This window comes from Mesoplodon densirostris, chromosome 8, assembly GCF_025265405.1.
Source record: "Mesoplodon densirostris isolate mMesDen1 chromosome 8, mMesDen1 primary haplotype, whole genome shotgun sequence".
NCBI classification, from domain to species: domain Eukaryota; kingdom Metazoa; phylum Chordata; class Mammalia; order Artiodactyla; family Ziphiidae; genus Mesoplodon; species Mesoplodon densirostris.
Genome location: NC_082668.1, coordinates 109,386,987 through 109,408,190, shown reverse-complemented (window position 1 = coordinate 109,408,190; position 21,204 = coordinate 109,386,987). Strand labels below are relative to the sequence as shown.

General features: G+C 42.7%; 1 protein-coding gene across 5 annotated transcripts in view; it reads right to left on the bottom strand.

The window, feature by feature from the left end:
• The window catches only part of CLASP1 (cytoplasmic linker associated protein 1), a 269,568-nt gene that overhangs the window by 75,531 nt on the left and 172,833 nt on the right, over positions 1-21,204 (bottom strand). For all 5 annotated transcript variants that reach the window (XM_060106469.1, XM_060106471.1, XM_060106468.1 and 2 more), the window contains 2 exons: positions 13,085-13,192; positions 8,873-9,040 (listed from right to left, as the gene is read on the bottom strand). In XM_060106469.1, coding sequence (XP_059962452.1) covers positions 8,873-9,040; positions 13,085-13,192 — 276 coding nt within the window. The remainder of the gene's footprint in view (positions 1-8,872; positions 9,041-13,084; positions 13,193-21,204) is intronic.

Genomic DNA, 21,204 nt, shown 5'->3' with positions numbered 1-21,204 from the left:
GAAGGTTCCTTATAAAGTCGTCCTTTGGTTCTGTTTCAACAGAATATTCTACAGCAAATCTGTCACGTAACAAGTCCTCTGTCACGTTCTCAAGTGAACGTCCCACAATGGAATCCAAGGTGGACCCACTTACATCAGAGCCTCATTGACAGCAGAATCCTACAGCCTTAATCTCACCTAAAAGCTGTCACCGTCACTGTGTATTCATACCATTAAAATGGTCCAAAATAACTTTTTAAGAAAAATGCAAGCTCAAGCCCAATATATAGTCACTGAAACAGAATTACTTCTGTCCTTTTCGTTTAAAAAGTGAAGGTTGGCTATGTACGTTGATTCAAAGGGGCACTAATACAAAATCTCACTGACTTATAAAGGGGGTAGGAAATGAACATTAAAGGGAATGAGAATAAGAAGGAAACATCACACTCTCCGAAGGGCGGAGGAGGCTCCCCAGGGGCCAGCAACCTTTGGGACTTGTCCATGAATTCCCAGGTGCCATCGCCACACCTGGAAATCCTGACTCAGAAACGTGGCCAAGCACCTTCCCTGTACCTGAGCCTGGAGAGGCCTCAGAAAGCAGTTAGTACATTTCGGAGGAACCAATGAAAGACACCTCAGGTGAGGCAGGGGAACAGCCACGCTTTGAAGTCAGACCCGTGTGGCCTTGGGGGAGTGGCCTCCTCTCCCCAGGTCTTGGTTTTGTCATTCAGACAAGAGGGACGACGATACCTGTCCCAGAGGCTGAACAGGATCCGCAAGGGTTATATGCCCACTGACCGCTCAGCCCGGTGCCAGGGACACGTGGGCACTGGTGCTGTTCTTGCTGGACAGGAGCTTTATGAACAGATTTAATCCAACAAGAAAGAAAAAAAGTCATGGTCTAAAAACTGAGCTGAAATGATGTGAACTCCTGCCCCGACCACACAGAAGACCACGCTGGTGCCAGAGCTTGTGAGAAGGGGAGATGTCTGCAGCCACAGCTCCAGCTGTGGTAGCAGCAATGACATACGTCCACAACCCGGGCTGTCACCAAGACACTTCAGTGGAAATCAGACTGGATCCCTCAGCTCCTCAGGGTCCAATCAGGACCTCAAGAATCCAGCACACCTTGCCTGGTCCACAGACCACAGGCTGGGTCACAAAGGCTGCTTCCATGGACAGGAACAAAAACAGCAGTGTACATGCGAAATAAAAACACTGAACTCTAAGAGACAAAATAACCAAGAACAGACTGAACTGTTCACCTATAGAACAGGTTATTTCAAAGGTCAAATCGTGAACAAGGATGCACAGATGCACAGCCTTAACTTAAAAGGAAAAACCAGCAGTTCACTCAGAAAAAAAATCATCCTTTCTGCCCTGGAGTTTTGAGGATTCTGATCTAATGCTGTGGACTGCTGTGGACGAGCTGGCAGGGCCCAGGTGAGCTGCCCCACTCAGGCCCTCATGCCCATCAGGTAGGACACCTCACACAGGTTATCTCCTCACCGAGTCAGGTGATCGTCTAGAGGGCCCTGCATCCGTCCACCTGCTCTTTCTGAGAACTCCACGAGGGACAGTGGTCATGAAGAAATAGGTCTAGATTCTGAGTACTGATACTAATAGGGGGAAAAAAGATACTGGGAAGGAGTGTATGACTTAGAAGGAGATAGTGGCAAATATTAAAACCTTATGCTTTTGCTGTAACATCCATCTTCCAAAGTGACATTTTTATATTTGAAAGACCCGTTTCATAATTAGAGTCAAAATAACAGACTGCTGCAGTCCACAGTTCCAGAGAATAACTTCAGGCCTAGGCCCTATCGGTATAAAGTGATTTCTACCTGTCATGCTTATCATGAGGAAAATACACAGCCGTACAGCACTTAATACGCCCAAGAACTAAAACACAATTACTGAAGAATACAAAACATTCCTTTTCTCTTTTGTGTGTGTGTGTGTGTGAAAGTATGTGTTGATAGACGTCTTCCGGGATTAATAATTTGCACTAGGTAAAAAGGTATATGTCCATTTTAGAGAAAGGCAAGACTATTAAAATGAAATAGAAAATGTAAATTCAATATTCTATACAGGATAAATGTTTCTCTTTTGGTCTTGTTTTTCTTGAATACTAGAAATTGTTAAAGTACAAATTCTAGCTGTAAGGAAAACTGAAACGGGGGGCGTGTGTCAGACAAGCAGCCCCAACTGACACTGAACTGGTGATCACAGATACAACATTACCATGTACCATGGCCACCAAATGTTGTAAATTTTTTGTCCTGGGGTGGCACCGGATCACAGACATTAAACAGCCTGTTGAGCCCAGGAAGAATGAAAAGTATCTTAATAATTAACAGTGAACATCAACGTTTTGCATTGTGCTGTACACTTAGGCCGTTTATCCAAAAGCAATTTGCAGACTGCTTTAAAGAAAGCTTTGAAGTGACTCGTTTAACAGAAGGAGAGCTAATATTCATGCTGCTTTTTTGATTAACGTGCTCACCCCCAAACCGAGCACACGCTTAGTTTCCTAAACATTATCATGATGATATATATATATATTTCCTTCTCTGAAGTGAATCACGCATGGGCTGATCCCTGGTAAAATTCAAAACAGGTTGCAGAGATTCAGTGAGCACGGAGACACTTTGGACGCGCTCAGCTTTTAAGCAGCAATGGTCTCTGGCTGAGCTGCGCCACACGCTGGCAACGACCTCGCAGACGGCCTTGCCCGGGGCAAGTGGTCCTAAGCGACAACAGTAGAGAGCGAATGGGTGCTTTCTTCCCCTGATATGTGAAAACTGGGAACTGCCAGAATCCGAGCATGCAGAGGGGACAGGAAGGGAGGCTCGGGAAGAGGACGGGAGCGGAGAGGCCCACGGGACAGCGGCGGGGGACAGAGGCAGGTGGCTGGGCCCGGCGGGGCGGGAGGAGCCCCAGGAGCCAGGCCGGCGGGTACTCACCGAGCGGAGGGAAGCCCCGAGCGGGGCTCGTATCGCGGCTGCTCTCACGGCTGGCATCGCGGCTGCACCCCTGACTCATGCTGGGTCGAGGGATACGGCTGCTCCGTGCTAGCGTGCAGCATGAGGGGTTTCAGAGAAGGGGAACAAGTTTAATGAAGACAGAGAAACTCACACATGGTCAGTCACATTCCGTTCACGTAATCGCGACACGGCCCGCGCCTGCCCCTGCTCGGGCCTCACTGACTGGCGGGCCAACAACAGGAGGGGGTGGGCCAAGCTGGACTTGCCCACGGCCTCACAAAGCTGGGCATTTCAGTAGGAAGGTGAAATAACACCTAAAGGTAAGAAGTGGGAAAGAAAGCTCTCCAAAGAGCAAACTGGCTCAGAGTACACAAGATCCAAAGTCTTCTGGAAATGATCAGTTTCTATGGTTTCAGCACACTCCTCCCCCAGAGGATGATAAAAGGCCACAGTCATTTTCATATGCACTGGGTCCTTAGAAAGATACTTTAATTTGGATTAAAAACAGCATAAAGGCTCTGGTCACTGAACTCCATGAACTTACCTAATTAAAAGGAAGACTGTTCCCTTCCCCCAGCCTGGCCTTCTTTACCAAGAGAGGTCGTGAGGACTGACCCTGCTAGAGAGCCTGCCTGCTGCAAACCAGCGTGCGGATGTGAAGAATCGGCACTGCTGACCCCTCATTCACCGGTCTCGACATTAACTCCTGTGTTTTCTATGGAATCCAAAGAGATCCACCTGTCAGCCCTACCCAAGCACCTCCACTCACCCAGCCTCACACCTGAGTCCACCCCAGGTGGCCTGATAATCCCAGCAGTCATGGTTAAAGATCACCCACCAGCCTGAGAACAGCCAATTACTCTCTCATATCATAGGACACGGAGACGACAGAACCCCATAAGCAGCCTAACGGCTAATATACCTCGGCCATAAATCTCATGAACGACCATGATTTTCTTATTTTTCAATTGACTTTGAGAAATGCAGTACTGGCAAAATACTCAAAAACAACTTCGCAAACTGAAAGCATATAGCCACCGACATGACGGCTGATGGGAACAACAAATCCTTCCATCTTGAGAGGATCTACTAATTCCGGATTAGACAGAAATGCCTTTCTCAGAAGTTTTGGAAAATATAAACTTGATTCACTGATGTAAAAACCTCCATGTTTACTACCTTGCAATGAGCAAAGCCTGTAATTTCAGAGCAAAGGTAGATTTATTATATGGCCAAACCGTAACAAGAATGTCTTACAAACCAGAATCATAGAACTCCCTGAATTAGAAGAACATGGAAGTGAAAAACCAAACCAACTTCCTATTGTGGTCTCTGCTCAGTGCCAGAGGTGAATTAGACCCTAAAGGTACCTAAGTGATATCCAAAGGTTTATCAGGTCTGTGCTGGCGAGCAAGGCAAGGTCAAGCCCAGGAACGCAATCTCAGCTATCAGTCCAAATGGGGCTTCATTTGGAATTCTCTAGGAATTCCTAAACCCTCCTTCATTTTGCTATAGTAACGTGGAAGCACTGAGTTTTCACTCAGAGTAGTAGTGACAATTGAATCAGCAATTCTTGATAACATTCTAAACACCTCCTGCTCCTACAATGAAGGCCAAAGCAACAGGTGCTAAATTAAACTTAAAAAACTAGGGAGTATCTACTGACCCCGTCAATAAATGAAAAGTTGCATAAAACCTACAAAGGAGTCCTCAGGGGGACCACTACCACATCTAATGTAGAAATGCCCTCTCCAGCTCCATGTTAGCTCACTGGTCCAGCCACTCAGCCGCTCTAGATCTCGGCCTCCACTTAGGAAGGTGAGAGAGAGAGAGAGAGAGAGAGAGAGAGAGAGAGAGAGAGAGAGAGAGAGAGAGAGAGAGAGAGAGAGAGAGAGAGAGTCCCCACTATTTAAATGAAAAGCATACCGTGAAATAAGGAACGTACGTAGGTACGTCTGTGGTCCCTGCTGAAAGGCATACGCGAAAACCTTGTCTTATTCCACTGGCCACTCCAAAACAATCATCAAAAAGCAGTAAGGACAGTCCTGATAGGTCTTCACACATGGGCATGCTTAGCTGACCATTTTCTTATAGCTCTTGCCCGATTACGTCTGAATTTTCACATAGTTCTCACTCCCTTCTTTAAGTTAGCAGATACGTTACAGCAATGGGGAATCCTTGCTCTCTCCCCAGGCTGAGCTTGCTTTGTGAGGACAATGAAGAGAGTGAGAAGGAACAGGTAGATGCGATGTGAAATGACAACAATCATAATTCTTAACGAGGTCTCCCGTCCTCGTGTTTGGCCCAGAGAACGTTCATTCACCCATCTGTCCTGACCGCCTTCTTTAACATATGGCCGGTAGGAACACGGAGAAAAAGAATTCTGTTTACAATTCTGTGCACGGTTTGGCCCCAAACTTCATTAAAGTACACTTAGCGGTGAAATCAACAGTTCAAATGTTGGATAGTTTAAAACACAAGAGGAAGAAGTTCCCCCTTACTTGCAACACCACTTCCAAAGACTAACCTACAAGGAGGATTTAAAGTAAGTATACACATCAATGATTTTTACAAAGACTAATTGATTAGGCGTCAAAGCTACACCACCACACACCGAATCACCCTGTCTGTGTACTGAGTGCCGAGAGTGAGCGTTCTGTGTGGCAACAGGTTTTGGAGGAGGGGTGGCAGAGGAGGGAGAGACGGTAAAACACACCTGCCGCGTGAGCTTCCTAAAAGCAGGCAGGCTTCTCAGGGAGTTCTGGAGTCCTGCACGGAATGCTGGGAAGCCTGGAAAACCCTCTGACTGGTTTTCATTCCTTGAGCGACACTCTACCTTTATAGCGTTTTAAGGGAACTCCTGACTTTTGTCTTTCAAGGAAGGATCCTACCAGAATTCCTATCAAAAGCAGAAGTACAAGAAGAACAGTGAAAACTCCCGGAAGTTAAAGACATGAAACGTCTCTCTAGCCTAGACATTCTCATGTCTTGGTCTTGCACACAGTAGTCTAATCTAACAAAGAGCTAAAAGGAATTACTAATTTTAATTTTTTTCAAAACACATTTAACCAGAAAATCATCTGAGAACACTTTAAATGCATATCCACAGACTGTTAGAGGCAGAAAGTCCAATGTGTTCATAGCCTTTTCAGTAGACAGTTGGGAGAACAAGGGAACCAAAGGCAACTTCCAAAACGTGACTGCTGTAGATGTCAGCTATCCGTGTGACTTCACCCTAAGTCACACGCAGAAGGAAGCAATTTACACACACACTCCTCCATTTGCTCAGTTTATGAAGGAATACGTTTCAGAAAGAAGGGCGTGGCAGGGTTTGGTTTCTTAGTTATCCAACAGGAATTACATCCCGTTTTGCTTAAGAAACCTTAAATGCTAAAGAAAAAGAGCTCTGACATCATCTTTATCACAGGTGAGACAGGAAAATTTAGTTAAGCAATATTATTTCAAACAAAAAAAGGCGTAGTTGAACCAAATACAATTTGCAGATAACTAGAATTATTTCTCGGCAAATTCCAAGCTATGAGGAAAACTATTAACTGGTTTGTGGATTATAGAAAATATTCTTAAAAGATGCTCCTACTTTTTTTGAAAATATTTATATTTAAAGTTGCTATACAATGAACCAAATGTTTAGCCACATAGACATATACCCAGTATATACTAAATGATCCAAGAAATATACACTCTATTACAGAAAAATGCTAATATATCTGACACCCCATAAAGTGGAATCTCTAAGCAGTACTAGAAGGAAAAAAGTGGAAAGATATATTTTACTCATATATATTTTATGTCTGTGTATGTATATTCTCACAATGTGCAAAAATGTATATAAAGTATCTTCTTTAATCAGAATTGTATGTATGACCTCAAAGCTCCATCCACAACTAATCCCCTTAACGAGCATCAAGGAAACAATTTTCTTCAAAATGATGTTTCAAATAAGAACGCTTTGGAAGGCTGACAGGCTCCTATTTAGTTCTTGCTGACGGATATGTTCCACAGGACTTCTTTCAAAGGCTTATTAAACGCTGTCTTTCCAGCTACCCACAATGCAAACTTCATACTTAAGACCATAGACTGCCAGGTCCTAGAGTCATGTTAGATAATCGAGGTTGGATTATTTCCCAATTTCAAGAAGAAGGTAAGAAAGGCATGTTTAATAAATTTAAAAAGTAAAATCCCAAAAAAGAAAAGAATTTTTAGCAGTATGAAATGAGTCAGGATCCCCAAGAAACATCCTATAAACTTAACTAATTGTGGGAAAAGGACAGCTGAAACCTCAAGCCTAGGTTTGAAATCAAATGTATTTTCCAAACAAAACCAGATCCAAATGCACGTATGTGACAACAACAAATCTGAAATTTATCAGTAGATATTGCAGTCATGATATGTTCTCTGGTTGTATCCACATTACTTGCTATTACTGGATGCAAATAACTTGTCAGCTCAGGGCCCATGTTCCATAATGTCCACAGAAGGTCAGCATCACGCAGCATTTTAACAAAACCACGGCTTGATTACATTTCTCACTTGCGTCGGAAATGCTGGTCAAACCAAATCCTTTCGATTCTACTTCTTAAATATCTGCCCCCCACCGCCTTCTCGAAGTTCTGGGAGCCTTCAAGGACACTCGTGAGCTGGGCCCTACCAGTCCCTCTGCTCCCACCTCCCACCCACCCTGACAAACATCCTCGGCTATCGTCAGATAAACCGCTAGTGGTCCCAGGGCGCACAACGCTCCCTCTCGTCTGACCGCTTCTGCACAGGCTCCTCTCTGCCTCATCTCCCCACCCTGCCTAATGTCACCTATACACCTCATCAAAACAGGGCCGATTCTGGGAAGGCTCCCCCGGCAGGAAACCTAGGAGGACTGGGGCAGACATTCCTGTTCTACGGTCCCAGAGCACCTGCCAGGGTATCCGTCATACTGTCTTACATTTTCACCTCTGAGACCACAAGCTCTTTGAAGTCAGAAGCTAAATCTACTGCATTTATCTTCTAATCATAAGATTTAACAACATGTGCCTAGCACATCACAGTAAACATTCCAGTATTCAATAAAAGTTATTGAGGAGATAAATGAATAAATGAGAAAGGTAAGCCAAAAGGACAAAAGAATACAGTATTCTGATTTCACATTAGGTTTTTACCCTTAGAAAGCAGGTGAGACTGTAAGAGTATGAACACAGATTTTTCACAATAGATCACAAGACTTCTAACCGTTTTACTAAAAAGGTAGCATACAAATTAGATTTTAATAGAGTAAAAGACTGTTAAGCTGCTGAGAGTCATTCATATAAAATCCTACCACAAAGAAACTAAACACTACAACACAAAAATAAACACTATATATACCTAGTTTTTCCTCTTCTTGGTTTTTATGTTTGAACATTATGTCAAAAGTAACAACTACACATATTCTGTGATGATAATTTTCACCAATTGGGTTAGAGAAGAGCAAAATCAAAATAAATGTGGACCCTACAAATTGCTTCTGAAAATTTATATAGGTGAATGGCTACTTATTGCTAATCAGTGAAAGACAAGTGAAAAAGCAACAGTGCTCCTGTGCAGGAAATTGTGCGGGAAAGAAGCCTGCCCATTCCCCCAGGTTAATGTTTTGCAAAGTGACTCTAACCCACAGAAGCCCACAATGGTGTAATTCTTTCCCATCCGTGTGAACCCCACATATTTGTTAGTCCTGACTGAAAATGGAACCTGCTATCATCTGTAAAAAGCACAAACTGAAATGTCTTTTTAACACAGGCAAAGTGACATCCTCGGTTCAAAAACAGCTCTTTCCCACAGGAGACAAAGTCATTAGATTATAATCAAAATTATGACCAGGTTGGGAATGGTGTTTCAAGATCTTTGGGAATTCTCACCTAATCCTATGCGGTTTGGACTTGTTTCTCGGCTACATCCCTGACTCCTGGGAATCTTGCTTCGTTTTTCTGAAGAGGGTGTCGCAGGTGGGCCTCTCGAGGAACCCCCAGCAAGGCCACTATAACCACTTCCCAACAATTTCCCTGGGGAACTTGATCGGCTGCCAGCTGAAAATGAAGCGAAACAAAATTGAATAATGGATGTAAATCAAGAAATAAATCACAGTAATTTCAGAAGTCAGTTTACACATTAGTTTGGATCAAATACCAAGAGAATTTTACATAAAAATAGCTTTCTAGCTGGTAACATCACTAATTTTTCAAAAACTAAGGAGCATAAAGGAACATCAAATTATCATAAAAGAGTATTTATACACAGGAGAACTAAAGATGGAGTTCTACAGAAATGACTGCAAAATTTCTGATTCAAAAGAGCAGGCTCAGGTTGAGTACAAAAAGCCTCTCAGTTGCACAGCAAATTTCTACAAATAACCACAAAGGCTTTTATTTATTAACTGGTTTGTTTTCTGTAGGAGTTGGTATGTTAAAAAATGGCTGAAAGAGTAGAAATATAACAGAAATTTCTTAAACACTAATGGAAGACTCCATTAATTTAACAAATGGAAAAGGAGGCAGAAATATGGTAAACAGAAATCACAAGATAAAATGATAAGAATAAGCTCAAACATATCGGTAATCATAATAAATGTGGCTGGATTAAATTCAACTATTAAAAGACAGATTCCTGGATTGGTTTAAAAAAACTGAAATGAAATTCAACTGTATGTTGTTTATAAGAGACAAACAACATACATAAAACAAAACAACAAAACAGAATAAAAAACAGCATTAAAAGAGAAAAAAGAACGTTTCATATTGATTAAAGAATAATTATCCTTAAAGATATAAAAATCATGAAACTTTATGCTCCACGTAGCATAGCTTTGAGATAGAAAACACAAAAACGATAAAAATACAGAGAGAGATTGAAAAGGCCATAATTATTAATATACCTCTCAGAAAGACTAAAACTAATGAAAGATTAATACAGTACTCAGCAACTGGCAGAGCATGCAGTCAAAACTATACAGATATGTATAAACACACCTCCCACATATACACACAATGTATAGTCCAACAAACAGAATACACATTCTTTTCACATTTCCACACAGGAATAGTACAAAAACTGACTATGTACTAAGCCTCAAAGGAAATCTCAAAAACCTTTTACAAAGGTAGAAATTATATAGAAAACATTCCCTGATGTGAATGCAATAAAATTAGAAATTAAAATCATAATATGGTAATTTTTATAAATGGCTAAGTGACTACATACCTATATAACCATTTCTTGTAAAACAAAATTCTTTCTTAAAGAAAGCAGTAAAATTTTAAGGATCGTACCAATACACCCAAATGGCAGTCATTAACTTAGATCATCTCCTTAAGCAGAGAAGGCAATAAAATTCGCAAATATCAAGTGTTCGTTATCATGTAGCAGAACAGGATGATCCAGAGGGAAAAACCTTCAAAATAACACTTACCTGGAAATTAAACACACACACACACACACACACACACACACAACCTTCATCATTCAAATAAATCACTAAGATGACTACTTACGAAAATTAGTACTTTATAATGATTTAACTACAGTTTAAGTGAAATTCATTATAAAATTATCAGTACACGTTCCCATGAAGAACATGTCTCAGTATCTATAAATTTTGCCCATAAAATTTGAGCACACAAATAAACTATTAAGCTGTATAAAAGGAGAAAAGAAATCCATTTCAAACTCTAGAATTTGAACATACAGAAAAAACGCAGAAAGATTAACTAAGCTCATAATAAAGAGAGAAATTAATATTGTGCAAGGAACATGGGGTGAGGGAGAATGCAAAAAACAAAAAAAAAGCAAGAAGAGAAATGGCTTACCACCAGCAGGATTAGCAGATCTGGATCCTTGATTATGAGAGCAGACCAAAGGACAGGCAAAAAGTGGATTAAAAGACAATAACACAATACAGAAGGTCAGCATGCAACACAGCACAAATGTCTTTGTTCACAAACATATTAGCAAAAGGACTGTTTTTCTAGGTCTTGTTCCTCCTGGCCTATTTTCCTACTTATTTTTACTTTATACACATCATACTGTATTAGCATTTATTTCAGATCTGCTCATGAAACACTTATGAACCTACCACGCGCCAGGCACAGTGCCAGGCGGACGAGATGCAGAGAAGATGCCGGGCCCTTTGGGGGCGCCTGCCCTCTGGTTCTGAGCAGTCTGGCAGAAGTGACTGCATCTTACCGTCTGTGTATCTCTACCCCTGCACTCGGTGCTCACCACACAGGAGGTGCTCCAGAGACATCAACCAAGTGGAAGACACTGCTACTAGGTAGTTTCATCTGAATGTCTTATGCCGAATTCTCCAATATTTAAACATTAATCCTCACATATTTAAGTCCTCAACTATTCAAAAGATGCCAACTGTTAACTGTCCTAAATTTAATATTAACGAAATCTACTTACTCTTAAACCAGAACTATGAATGCTAGTATAGCTACATTCGTAAACTATCTAGATGTGCTCCTATCTACCTATTAAAAACAATTTTTAAAAGAACATTTGATTTATATATGTAAGTTTAAGGTCCAGGCTTGATCGTTTGCTGGTTTTGTCTCTTTCCCTTGAGTGGAATTTGGTGAGTAAAATAAAACGGATGAGCTTTTCAAGTGGATCCCCAAGGCAAGGTGCAGTATTTTTATAAGACTGAAAAATTAAAGCTCTATCATCCCCCACTACGGAAGGAACTTTATTTCCACCACGGCTTAAGCAGAGGACCCAGCTAGGGGCAGGGACCCTTGCAGAGGCCAATGCCAATAAACAGCAGACATAAGGAAATGGAAAATACTATTCAGCCCTCACTCTCCAAGAAAGGAAACAACCCTATACAGCTAAAGGGTTAAAACATTTTTTTTATTCAACTCCATTTCAACGTATTGACCTATATTCTGAGTCTCAAACATTTTTGGCCAAGAAAAATTTTTTTTGCGATAAGACCCGACTCATATTTATGAGGTCATGACCAGAGTACTGTATCTATCTGTGACTCCAGGTATCACTAGGGTTCACCAGAATAACCAGGGCCTGGACACTACTCCCCAGGCAGAAGCTTCTGGACTATACCTGCACAACCTATGCTGGGTGGTATGGTGTAATACACTAGAAGCACGGGCTTCTGCGTCAGACAAACAAGCCTGGACGCTGTCGTCTCACAGCAGTATGTCTGACCTGGCACTTTCTTTTCAGAAAGGACATAAGCTTCTTTTCACATGAGGACTCCAGTTATCAAAGCGACACGGGGAAAGCATCTAAATTCAGGAGGAGCTGAGGAAGGCATTCTAAACGCCTACGAGAGAGGCTAACTAAGGTTTGGCCTCAGACTAGCCGCTCTCTACACAAGCCAGACAGCTCTGGGGCCACGAAGGAGGCCGACCCCGTCAGCTGACGAGCACCTCCGCCATGGCCGCCTGCCCAGGAGGGCCCTGACCCCCCCGCCCCGCTCCACGTGCACAGACCGGGAAGCCGGGAGGTGAGACGCCAGGCCTGAATCCTGAGAGATCAGAACACGCTCATCCCGTCCACGGCTGCTTTCATGACTGACGTTAACAAATCAGGTGACTCAACACATACAGAGAAGCAGCAATGGAAGCGAGAGGGCAGCCGAGCGAAGCGAGAGCCCACACTGGCAGGAGGGGAGGAACAGAGTGGTGTGTTAGCGCAGCGGGGGATGGGGGGGCAGCTTCGAATGGATTTACTTATTGCCGCTGGGAAGAGACCTCAGCATGAAGTCATCTCCGCCCGGAGCTGCTCTTTGAATGACATCAGGATCCCTCATCAACAGCAAAATGGGTCCCAGCCCGGGTACGATTCACTTTGGGAGGCTTGAGGGGAGGGAAACTGCATGTCAGTGTTTCCTGCCTAAGGATACAAGGTGTACATCGCCTGGAAAGGGGACACAGGTACACTGGAATACCCTGTCTTGCAAGCATCCAACAAACATCAAGATTAGTCACAGTGTCTTAGAGCCACAGAAATGTGTTTCTCCCTTAAGTCGATGAAAATACTATAAATTTTCAGCTGCAGAACGGCTGCTGGATAAAACTAAGAGAGCAGAGAGCATAAAATATACTTCTTACGCTGGGACTGTGAGACCACTTTGGCGCGGCTGCGGCCCCGACTGTCGGAAGGCGTGGAGGTGACGTTGGTGGCGCTCCCAGAGCTCTGCCGTCGCGTGCGGATCCGACCTGGAGGACACGGCAAAAACAGTGCTTCCGTAATGTTTCCAATACGCGCGACCGACCACTCCTCGGGCAAGGGGCACGGGCTGAGCCACCTCCAGGGGAGCTGGTCTCCCACGTGTGGTCCTGACACGCGTCCCTGTGTGCACACACACGTCAGAAACTCCTCAGAGGGACTCAGGAACCCATCAGGTGCTTTGCTTTCAATTATTTTAGGATATTCTATTTTCAGATGGGGAGGTGATAGTCACTTGAGGGTTTTTTCCACAATTTTTTTTTTCAGATTAAATTCTCTCTCCTGTTCATTGCCGACATATCTGTCAAATTTCCAAAAGCAGGAAAGAATATTAGCTGTCATCTTCAGAAAACTACTACAGAAAAAAAAAAAAAGAGTAAATGCAAAATAAAACAAAAAAACCCTTCTTAACTCAGCAATCAACAAAAGCTATAGCACCCTGGAGAATAAATGTGTCTTGCTATGTAGCATTAAACTTCTATTTTAAAGCATGGATGCCAGCAAGTTTCTAGGCTGCAAAAAGATGAGGTTTATAGAAAGAATCAATATTAGGAATACCTAGAGAAGTGACCTAAAAATAATGCAATGTCATAGGCATTTATGAAGAATATTTGCCATTGTTAAGTAAAGCAATGTGTTAACTCCAATTATTAAAGCATGAAACCATAAAAATAAAAATGGATTCATAAATACAAAATCACTGATGGTAAGACTAGAATGATAAGGAATTAAACTTTTTAAAATACAGGGCTTCTTTGTTTTCAAAGGGGCACAAATGCCCCGACTTCCATAATTCAATCGGAAGAGCAATCTGATAGGGAAAACACAAAACAATTTGAACTCCCACTGGCTTCTTACACTGTTCAAAAGCACATCTACCTCATCAACTGAGAAAGCTTGCAGAAAGGCAATACGGAAAAACAAATCCTAAGGCTTGAAAAGGTTCAAGAAAGGAAGGTAAAGAGCAATAAAAGAAAGCACTGCACTTAATTTAAAAAAAAAAAAAAGGAAGAAAGAAAACTAGAAAGAATCAATGACTTTTATTAGCAGTTGAATGAAAGACCTACAAGTTCTAGAATCCAGACTAAAATTAGGAGCTATATCATACAGGATACTATGAGCTATGTATGTGTGCACTCAAAATCCTCACACCAACATATAAGTAATTATTCCCATTGTACACATGAGGAAACAGAGAAGCAAGGGGGTTACTTAATTTGTCCAAGGTCCCACCACGGGTTCAGATGCCTGTGCCTGGCTGCCTGGCGGGCCGACGCGTGAGCTAGGGCATTTTACTCTGTTAAGGAAGTCACCAAGAAAACTGAATGTGAAAAAACAACTGAGTCTAATTTCTTAGGATTTTTTTTTTTTTTTTTTTTTTTTTTGCAGTACGCTGGCCTCTCACGGTTGTGGCCTCTCCTGTTGCGGAGCACAGGCTCCGGACACGCAGGCTCAGTGGCCATGGCTCACGGGCCCAGCCGCTCCGCGGCATGTGGGATCCTCCTGGACCAGGGCACGAACCCATGTCCCCTACATCGGCAGGCAGACTCTCAACCGCTGCGCCACCAGGGAAGCCCTCTTAAACTTTTTATTCTGAGATAATTGTAGACTCAGATTTGACTGTAAGATATAATACACAGAGATCCCGTGTGCTCTTTACCCAGTTTCACTCAATGGTAACTTCTTACAAAACTATTGTAGAAAGTCAGAAACAGGACATGGACATTGATATGCTCCATCGATCTGATTCCAGGGTCCCCAGTTGTATTTAAACTCTGGCTTTCCTTTGTGGGTAGTCTCTTCTTCCCTCTGGTTATTTCTAATATATATATATTTTTTTAATCTTTGGTGTTCTGCAGTTTCGCTATGATGTGTTTCACTGTGGATTTTTCTTTTTGTCTTGGTTGGGATGTACTGGGTTTTTTGCATCTGCGGTTCAGCGTCCTTCAACAATCGTGAAGATTCCCAACCACTACCTCTTCAAATACTGTCTCCGCCCCAGTCTCTCTTCTTAAACTCAATTAGATAGGTTGAATTTCTTCACTACTTTCCGTGGGACGTAATACCCCATCCTGTTTTCTAACTCCATCCCTTCTGCACATAACTCTGGACGATGTTTTCTTACCTTGAATTCGTGAGTTCACTCTTCAGTTTCATTGGTTCTGCAGCTCAATTTAGCTACTGAGTTTTAAATTTTAATAACTTATGATATTTCCATTTCTAGAAGACCCATTTGTTCTTTTTCAAAGCCTGCTTGGTCATTCTTTATAGTTCCTTACTCCCCTGCTTGTCTTTCTGAATTCTTCTTTTTATTTCTTTAAACATTAAGACAACAAAATGGTTTCTTTTCTTGGAACTTCATGGGAATTCTTTAAGGCCTAGGTTGAAGGTGATTTCTTCCAATGAGGACCTATGTTTGCTTCTGCTAGCGTCCTGTGGATACAAGCAATCCACAGCCACTTTTAACAGGATTTATCTGCTTGGGTTTCTCAGACCACAAAGGTAGCATGAATTCTGACCAGAAAGCTGCACGAAGGCCCAATTTATGGCCGCAACTTCTCAGGGAAGATTACTTTCCCTGCTCCACCCAGTACGTAAGATTAAAATGGGCAGACTCCCTCTCGTCCTCTTCTCTTCAGTAGAGTCAACCTCTTGTTCACCAGTGAGGATGCAGTGACTTCCTGTCACTCCACGTCCTGAGCAAATGCCCCAGGTCTCCAGGATTCAGTCAAAAGCCTCAGGATGCAAACCAGCTCTGGTCCTCACCTCCTAGGGTTTCTGCTTTTGCTTAAGTGTGCAGATGAGTGGCTTTACTACGTTTATTCCAGATGGGTGATCTGTTCTTAACTGGGAGGATCACTCAGACTACTAAATTCTACATGCTGCTAAAAATACAAGTTTCTTATTTCTTTTAAATATTTAAATATAGCAATTTCATATTACATAAAAGACCCTCAAGTCCTGAAGGATTAATTATGTTTTTATTCTTTTTCTCGGCTGTTTCTCACTCACCATGGATGTAATTTTGGACTATGAGCTCATATTTGCCATAGTTTAATCTGTGGGGACCTTGAGAAACCAGATTTGACAGTGGCTTCCTCTGTAGAAGTTCAATGTTTGTTCCCGTGGAGGCTGGAAACGCAGACCACTTATTCATCAGTTTGGGGTTTCCCAGATACCACAGATAACAAAAACTGAAAGCCCAACTTGTGTGAGAAGAGAGTTTAGTTACAAATTAGGGGAGGCTGGTTTTCCTTTGCCTGGGACAAAGTCAAGAGAGAGATCATGTCAATCTGATATCTTCAAGGGTTTTCCTCCCCAAGCCCACCTTTTCATGGATATACAGCACTTTTACAATGCTGGCTGAGTGCCAACTCTTAACTCTCACCTAGGGACTTAACTTGAGTAACCTCAGAGCACCCTTAAAATCCGTTTCTGGAAGTTTAAAGGGCCTCTGTTGTACTGTACTCAGATGTATATTTCCTTTATTGGAAGAGGTTTGGTTTGTTTTAGTCATCCTATTAATTTGGCAATATTACTACAAGTGCCTGTATATGTTTTAACAACATGATATAAAATACTCTGTGGTCTTTAGGAAAAAGAAAGCCTGATCAGTAAATGCAACAAACAGTAAAAATATACTTCAGTTCTACCCTATGACCTGTTAATGAAATATTCATTCATACCGTGTTTTGACAGGGACAGAAAGAAGATGTGAAAAAAGAAAAAAAGCCAGCGTAAGTAAAAGACATGGAAATGGGGTATTAGGGAATGCTACAGCAGAAAAAAAATTCTGGAGGAAGAGACAAGAGGCGCATGAACAAACACACACACCCAGAGAAAAGCAGGCCCAGAGGACAACAAAGACCTGTAAGAGCAGTGCAGCCCTTGACTTTTGTGGAATAAAGACAGAGCATCCGTATCTCGTGACCTGTTAATAATAGCCAGTCACACTGCCATTCTTCTAGAAAAGCCCTCAGGACGGGAAACTAAACCTGTGAACTGGTTTAACCTGGAAGCATGGTTTTCCCGTGTCCAGTTTAGCCTAAGACAGTTATACATCATTCGACAGCCTCTCCCCACTCGGGTCTTTGTCTCCATTTTGAGGCGTGAGAATGAAAAGGTCTCCAGGTAAATCTCACTCTCCAGTTGGGACGTTTGGGTCCAGGAACCTGCTTTTACACCCACTGTCTGGGGCACAAAAAGCCCAACCTCTCTAGTCGCACATGGCATTTTTGAAAGAAACAAAATTTGGAAAGTTGATCACCTGTAAATTTCGCTACCTACAAGTACCGCCTGCCGCTCCATAACTTTACTCATATTTTTTAAAGATAAAAGTAAAAGAAGTTTAAAACTTTTATTTCTTTATACATACATATTTTTTCATTGTGTAAAAAGGCCAACTTCTTAAAATTCAGAGTTCTTCGACAGACATACAGCAATACCAAATGTTTTATTTCCCAGTAAAAGAGAACTAAATCTAAGTTCCTTTTCCAGAAGAGCAGACAAGGCTACATAGTTTTTATTGTGTAACCTTAATTAAAATCACCAGTAGTTAAGCATGGCCTTTGACTACACTCAGTAACATGTGATTACCTATGCTCTGAACCCATCACTAAGTTGTTGGTACCAACAGGTCACTGAAGTATTTTAACTCTTCATTTAAAATTATTTATTTTTGGGGAAAAAAACACAAATAATAAACCCAGCAGCTAAATTTAAAAGAAAAAAAAAAAAAAAAAAAAAGCATGAGATGAGAAGATGCGAGTCATTCGTTTCCACACAACTGGAGTATCTGCAGCCACCCCTGGTACCCGCAGAGACTGGTTCCAGGGCCAGCCGGGGATGCTCGAGTCCACAGATGCTCGAGTCCCACAGCTGCCCTGCACAGACTGTGCAGTTCTGTAAGTTTACTGAAAAGAATCCGCCTGTAGTGGGCCCACACGCTTCAAACCTGTGTTGCTCAAGGGTCCAGGGTAATCATAATAAACTCTCTCACGAGCAGCATACCAGACACTATCAATGCTTCCTTTTCCAAATCCCCCAAATCACTGGACATAATAACACACTGAAAGATAACCTGGAAATAAACTTTCATCCAGAAGTTGAGCTTCGGGTTCTTCACAAAAAATATTTTTCTGATTAGTCATAAACATTAAAGTGGCTACTTGGTGTGTGACATAGGTAACTCCCAAAGACTATTTATTTTTCTCAATTATGATAACAAGGGAGTTGCCAGGTTTCAAATGTACTGCCTGAATTCTGAATTTAGAGCATCCAACCACTGATTCAAAGTCATATCTTTGCCTCTTGATGCAAGTGCCTAGTGCTTGCCTCAGGAGCTAGATAGGAAAATATTCAATAGACTTTATTAACAAATCTTCAAAAGGCCCATAACGATCCCTAAAATTCAGACAGGAAACTCATGACAAGATGCTAAGTGATACTCGCTGCATGTGTAGTTTTCCTAAGCAGCCCTGCTAAGTTTCAGAGCTGAAACAAACAGAAGTGACGGCCTAGAGGGGCTCCAGTTCACAGGCCTCCCGGGGCCTCTGGATTCTGTCTCGTCATCACACAAGGCTGGAGGCTCTGAGCAGCCAGTTCTGTGATGGCCTGGACGGCCCTGGGACTGAGGCCAAGGCGCACGGGGCTGCCCCGATAAGGTTCTCTTCTGGCTGATTCTGAACTCTATATGGTTAAGGGCCCACAGATCAACCTCCACTTTCCTACAAGAAGGAGAACCAGAAAGAGACTTCTCATCCTCAGCCTCTTGCATGATAACTAAGTAAGCAAACTTCTGGTCTCGCTCTGGACAGGTAAAAGAAAACTCACAGAAAGAAGAAAAAAAAAAAGTTCAAAATCCCCACTGCTGCATGGAATAACAGGCTGATTTTGATTCTGTTATATAGGTATACGAAATCAAGCAGGGCATCCTGCAAAAAATGTATAACTTCCCACATCACTTCTTCACTTTTCATCTGATGAGACGAAATACATTATTGTATTCCACCCTCCACTCCCCATCCATCTAGGCTGAGGAAATACTTAGGATGGTTTCTTGGGGAAGGAGAAATATAAAATGACTCATATATCAACGAAAAAAAATGAAGAAAATCACACCCAGCCTCAGTCTCCTATCACAAATGATGCCCTCGTCATGACAGAGGCCTTTTGTCCATTTTTCATTTTGGAAACTTTTCATTTCAAACACGTATCTGACCCCAAGAACCACCGGCGGGGCTTGGTGAAAGTTCAGAGTCCCTGCTCCTTGCACAGCATTTTCAGGGGGCAGGGCCTAGGACTCTGCCCTTCAGCAAGCACCCAGCTGATTTTTACGATGAGATGAGTTTGAAGAATGCTGATCTTTTTTTTTTTTTTTTTTTTAACACAGAAAAGAACACTGATCTTGAGACTGTGCTCGTCTTTTTTAAAAGTTCCGTTCCGATTTTTCCTTCACGAGTCCCTCAGGAAGCAGTGCACATCTCGAGATAAAACCCAGTCTACTCTGCCGGCTGGCCTTTTAGAGTGGCTAAATAATACAGGAAAGTTATCTAGAAGTTCCTAATTGTGAAATCATCCTGAGGGTTCGTGGGTCTAAGCCATTCCCTTAAGCAGACGAGGTTAACTCTAAATTTCAATTATCTGAAACATCGTGCTTACTATCTAGAGACTTTGCAAGGTCGATCTTGTCTAGCATGTTCTAATCAAAGACCTGTACCAATGAGAACAGCTCCATCTAAAATTCAAAAGAATGAAACATCAGAAAGAGCCTCTTGAGAATGAGACGAAAAAAAAACACGGTGGACATGGGTTCGTGTATTTCTTCCACCAGCTATATCCCTGTGTGTCACAGAGGACAAGGCTGCTGAGTGGATGAACCAAGGTGTATCAATGAGCGGGGTATGTGTCAGTGAGACAAACAGAAATGGTATCACACAATTCAGCAGTTTTAGGGGAGAGGAAAAAATTTTTTTAATGTCTACAAATTACCTGCTGGAAAACCTTCACCAGCCTTGAACCTGAATTGACGATTGACACTTAAAATTTATGTTTAAAAGAGGAAAGGCAAATCCTGAGAGGCCCACAAAAGCACAAAGTGAGGAGGATGAAACGGAAGCTGAGGTGGTGCTTCAGGGGTGACAGAAGCTGGGACCCACGAGGTCACGAGACCCCCCCCTCCCAGTGTGGGCTCAGAGCGACGCCACGCACAGCATACTCAGGGCCCAAATCCACAAGCACAACGACCACACAAGAAGGAGAGGAGAGCTCAGGTTGGGGGAGGGCAAAACCCAGTGGAAACAGGATGAAGAAGAGTGGAGGGATGCGCGTGCAACGTGTCATGCAGGGACCCCGGGGAGGGCGAGGGGGGCGGACAGAGGACCAGTGAGAGGGACACACAGCTCGGCCACAGAGACAAACTGCTTACCCTCCGCTTTGGTGGCAGTGCCATCTTTAAGCAAATTAAAAAACAAGGGAAGGGACAACAGGGAACAGTTAGTCACATCAAAAAAATCAAAAAGCAGAATGTTATTACTGGCTACTAAAGAAGCAAAAGTACAGTTTAAAATAAAATTAAAAGGGAAACAAGTTCAACAGCAAAGCAGAGTCGGAAGCAAGTAAGTGGTGCACCTTCTACCGAAATCAGCTTAGGACAATGTGCTTCTGCCCGCAGAAGACAAAACACGAAAGGGCAGCCCAGGGTCGCTCCTCAGCTGACAGACTGACTGTGTTTCTGATGTGGCCCAACCTCATCCTCTGAAGAGTCCCCTGTTTTTTGGAACAAAGCACCAGCAGATAAGGGGGGGCGGGGAACTAAAGGACACCCAAAGGACAGAGGCAGTCAGTGAGCAGCGCCGAGAAGCCGGCTGCAGCAAGGCCTGTCCCAGCCACACGGCAAGCAGCAAGGCCGTCCAGCTCGGTACCTGAGTCAGGGCCGAGGGGCTCCGTGTCTCCCCTCACGCGTCTGGACTCTAGAAATTTGCAAAAGGATCATGAGCTTTAA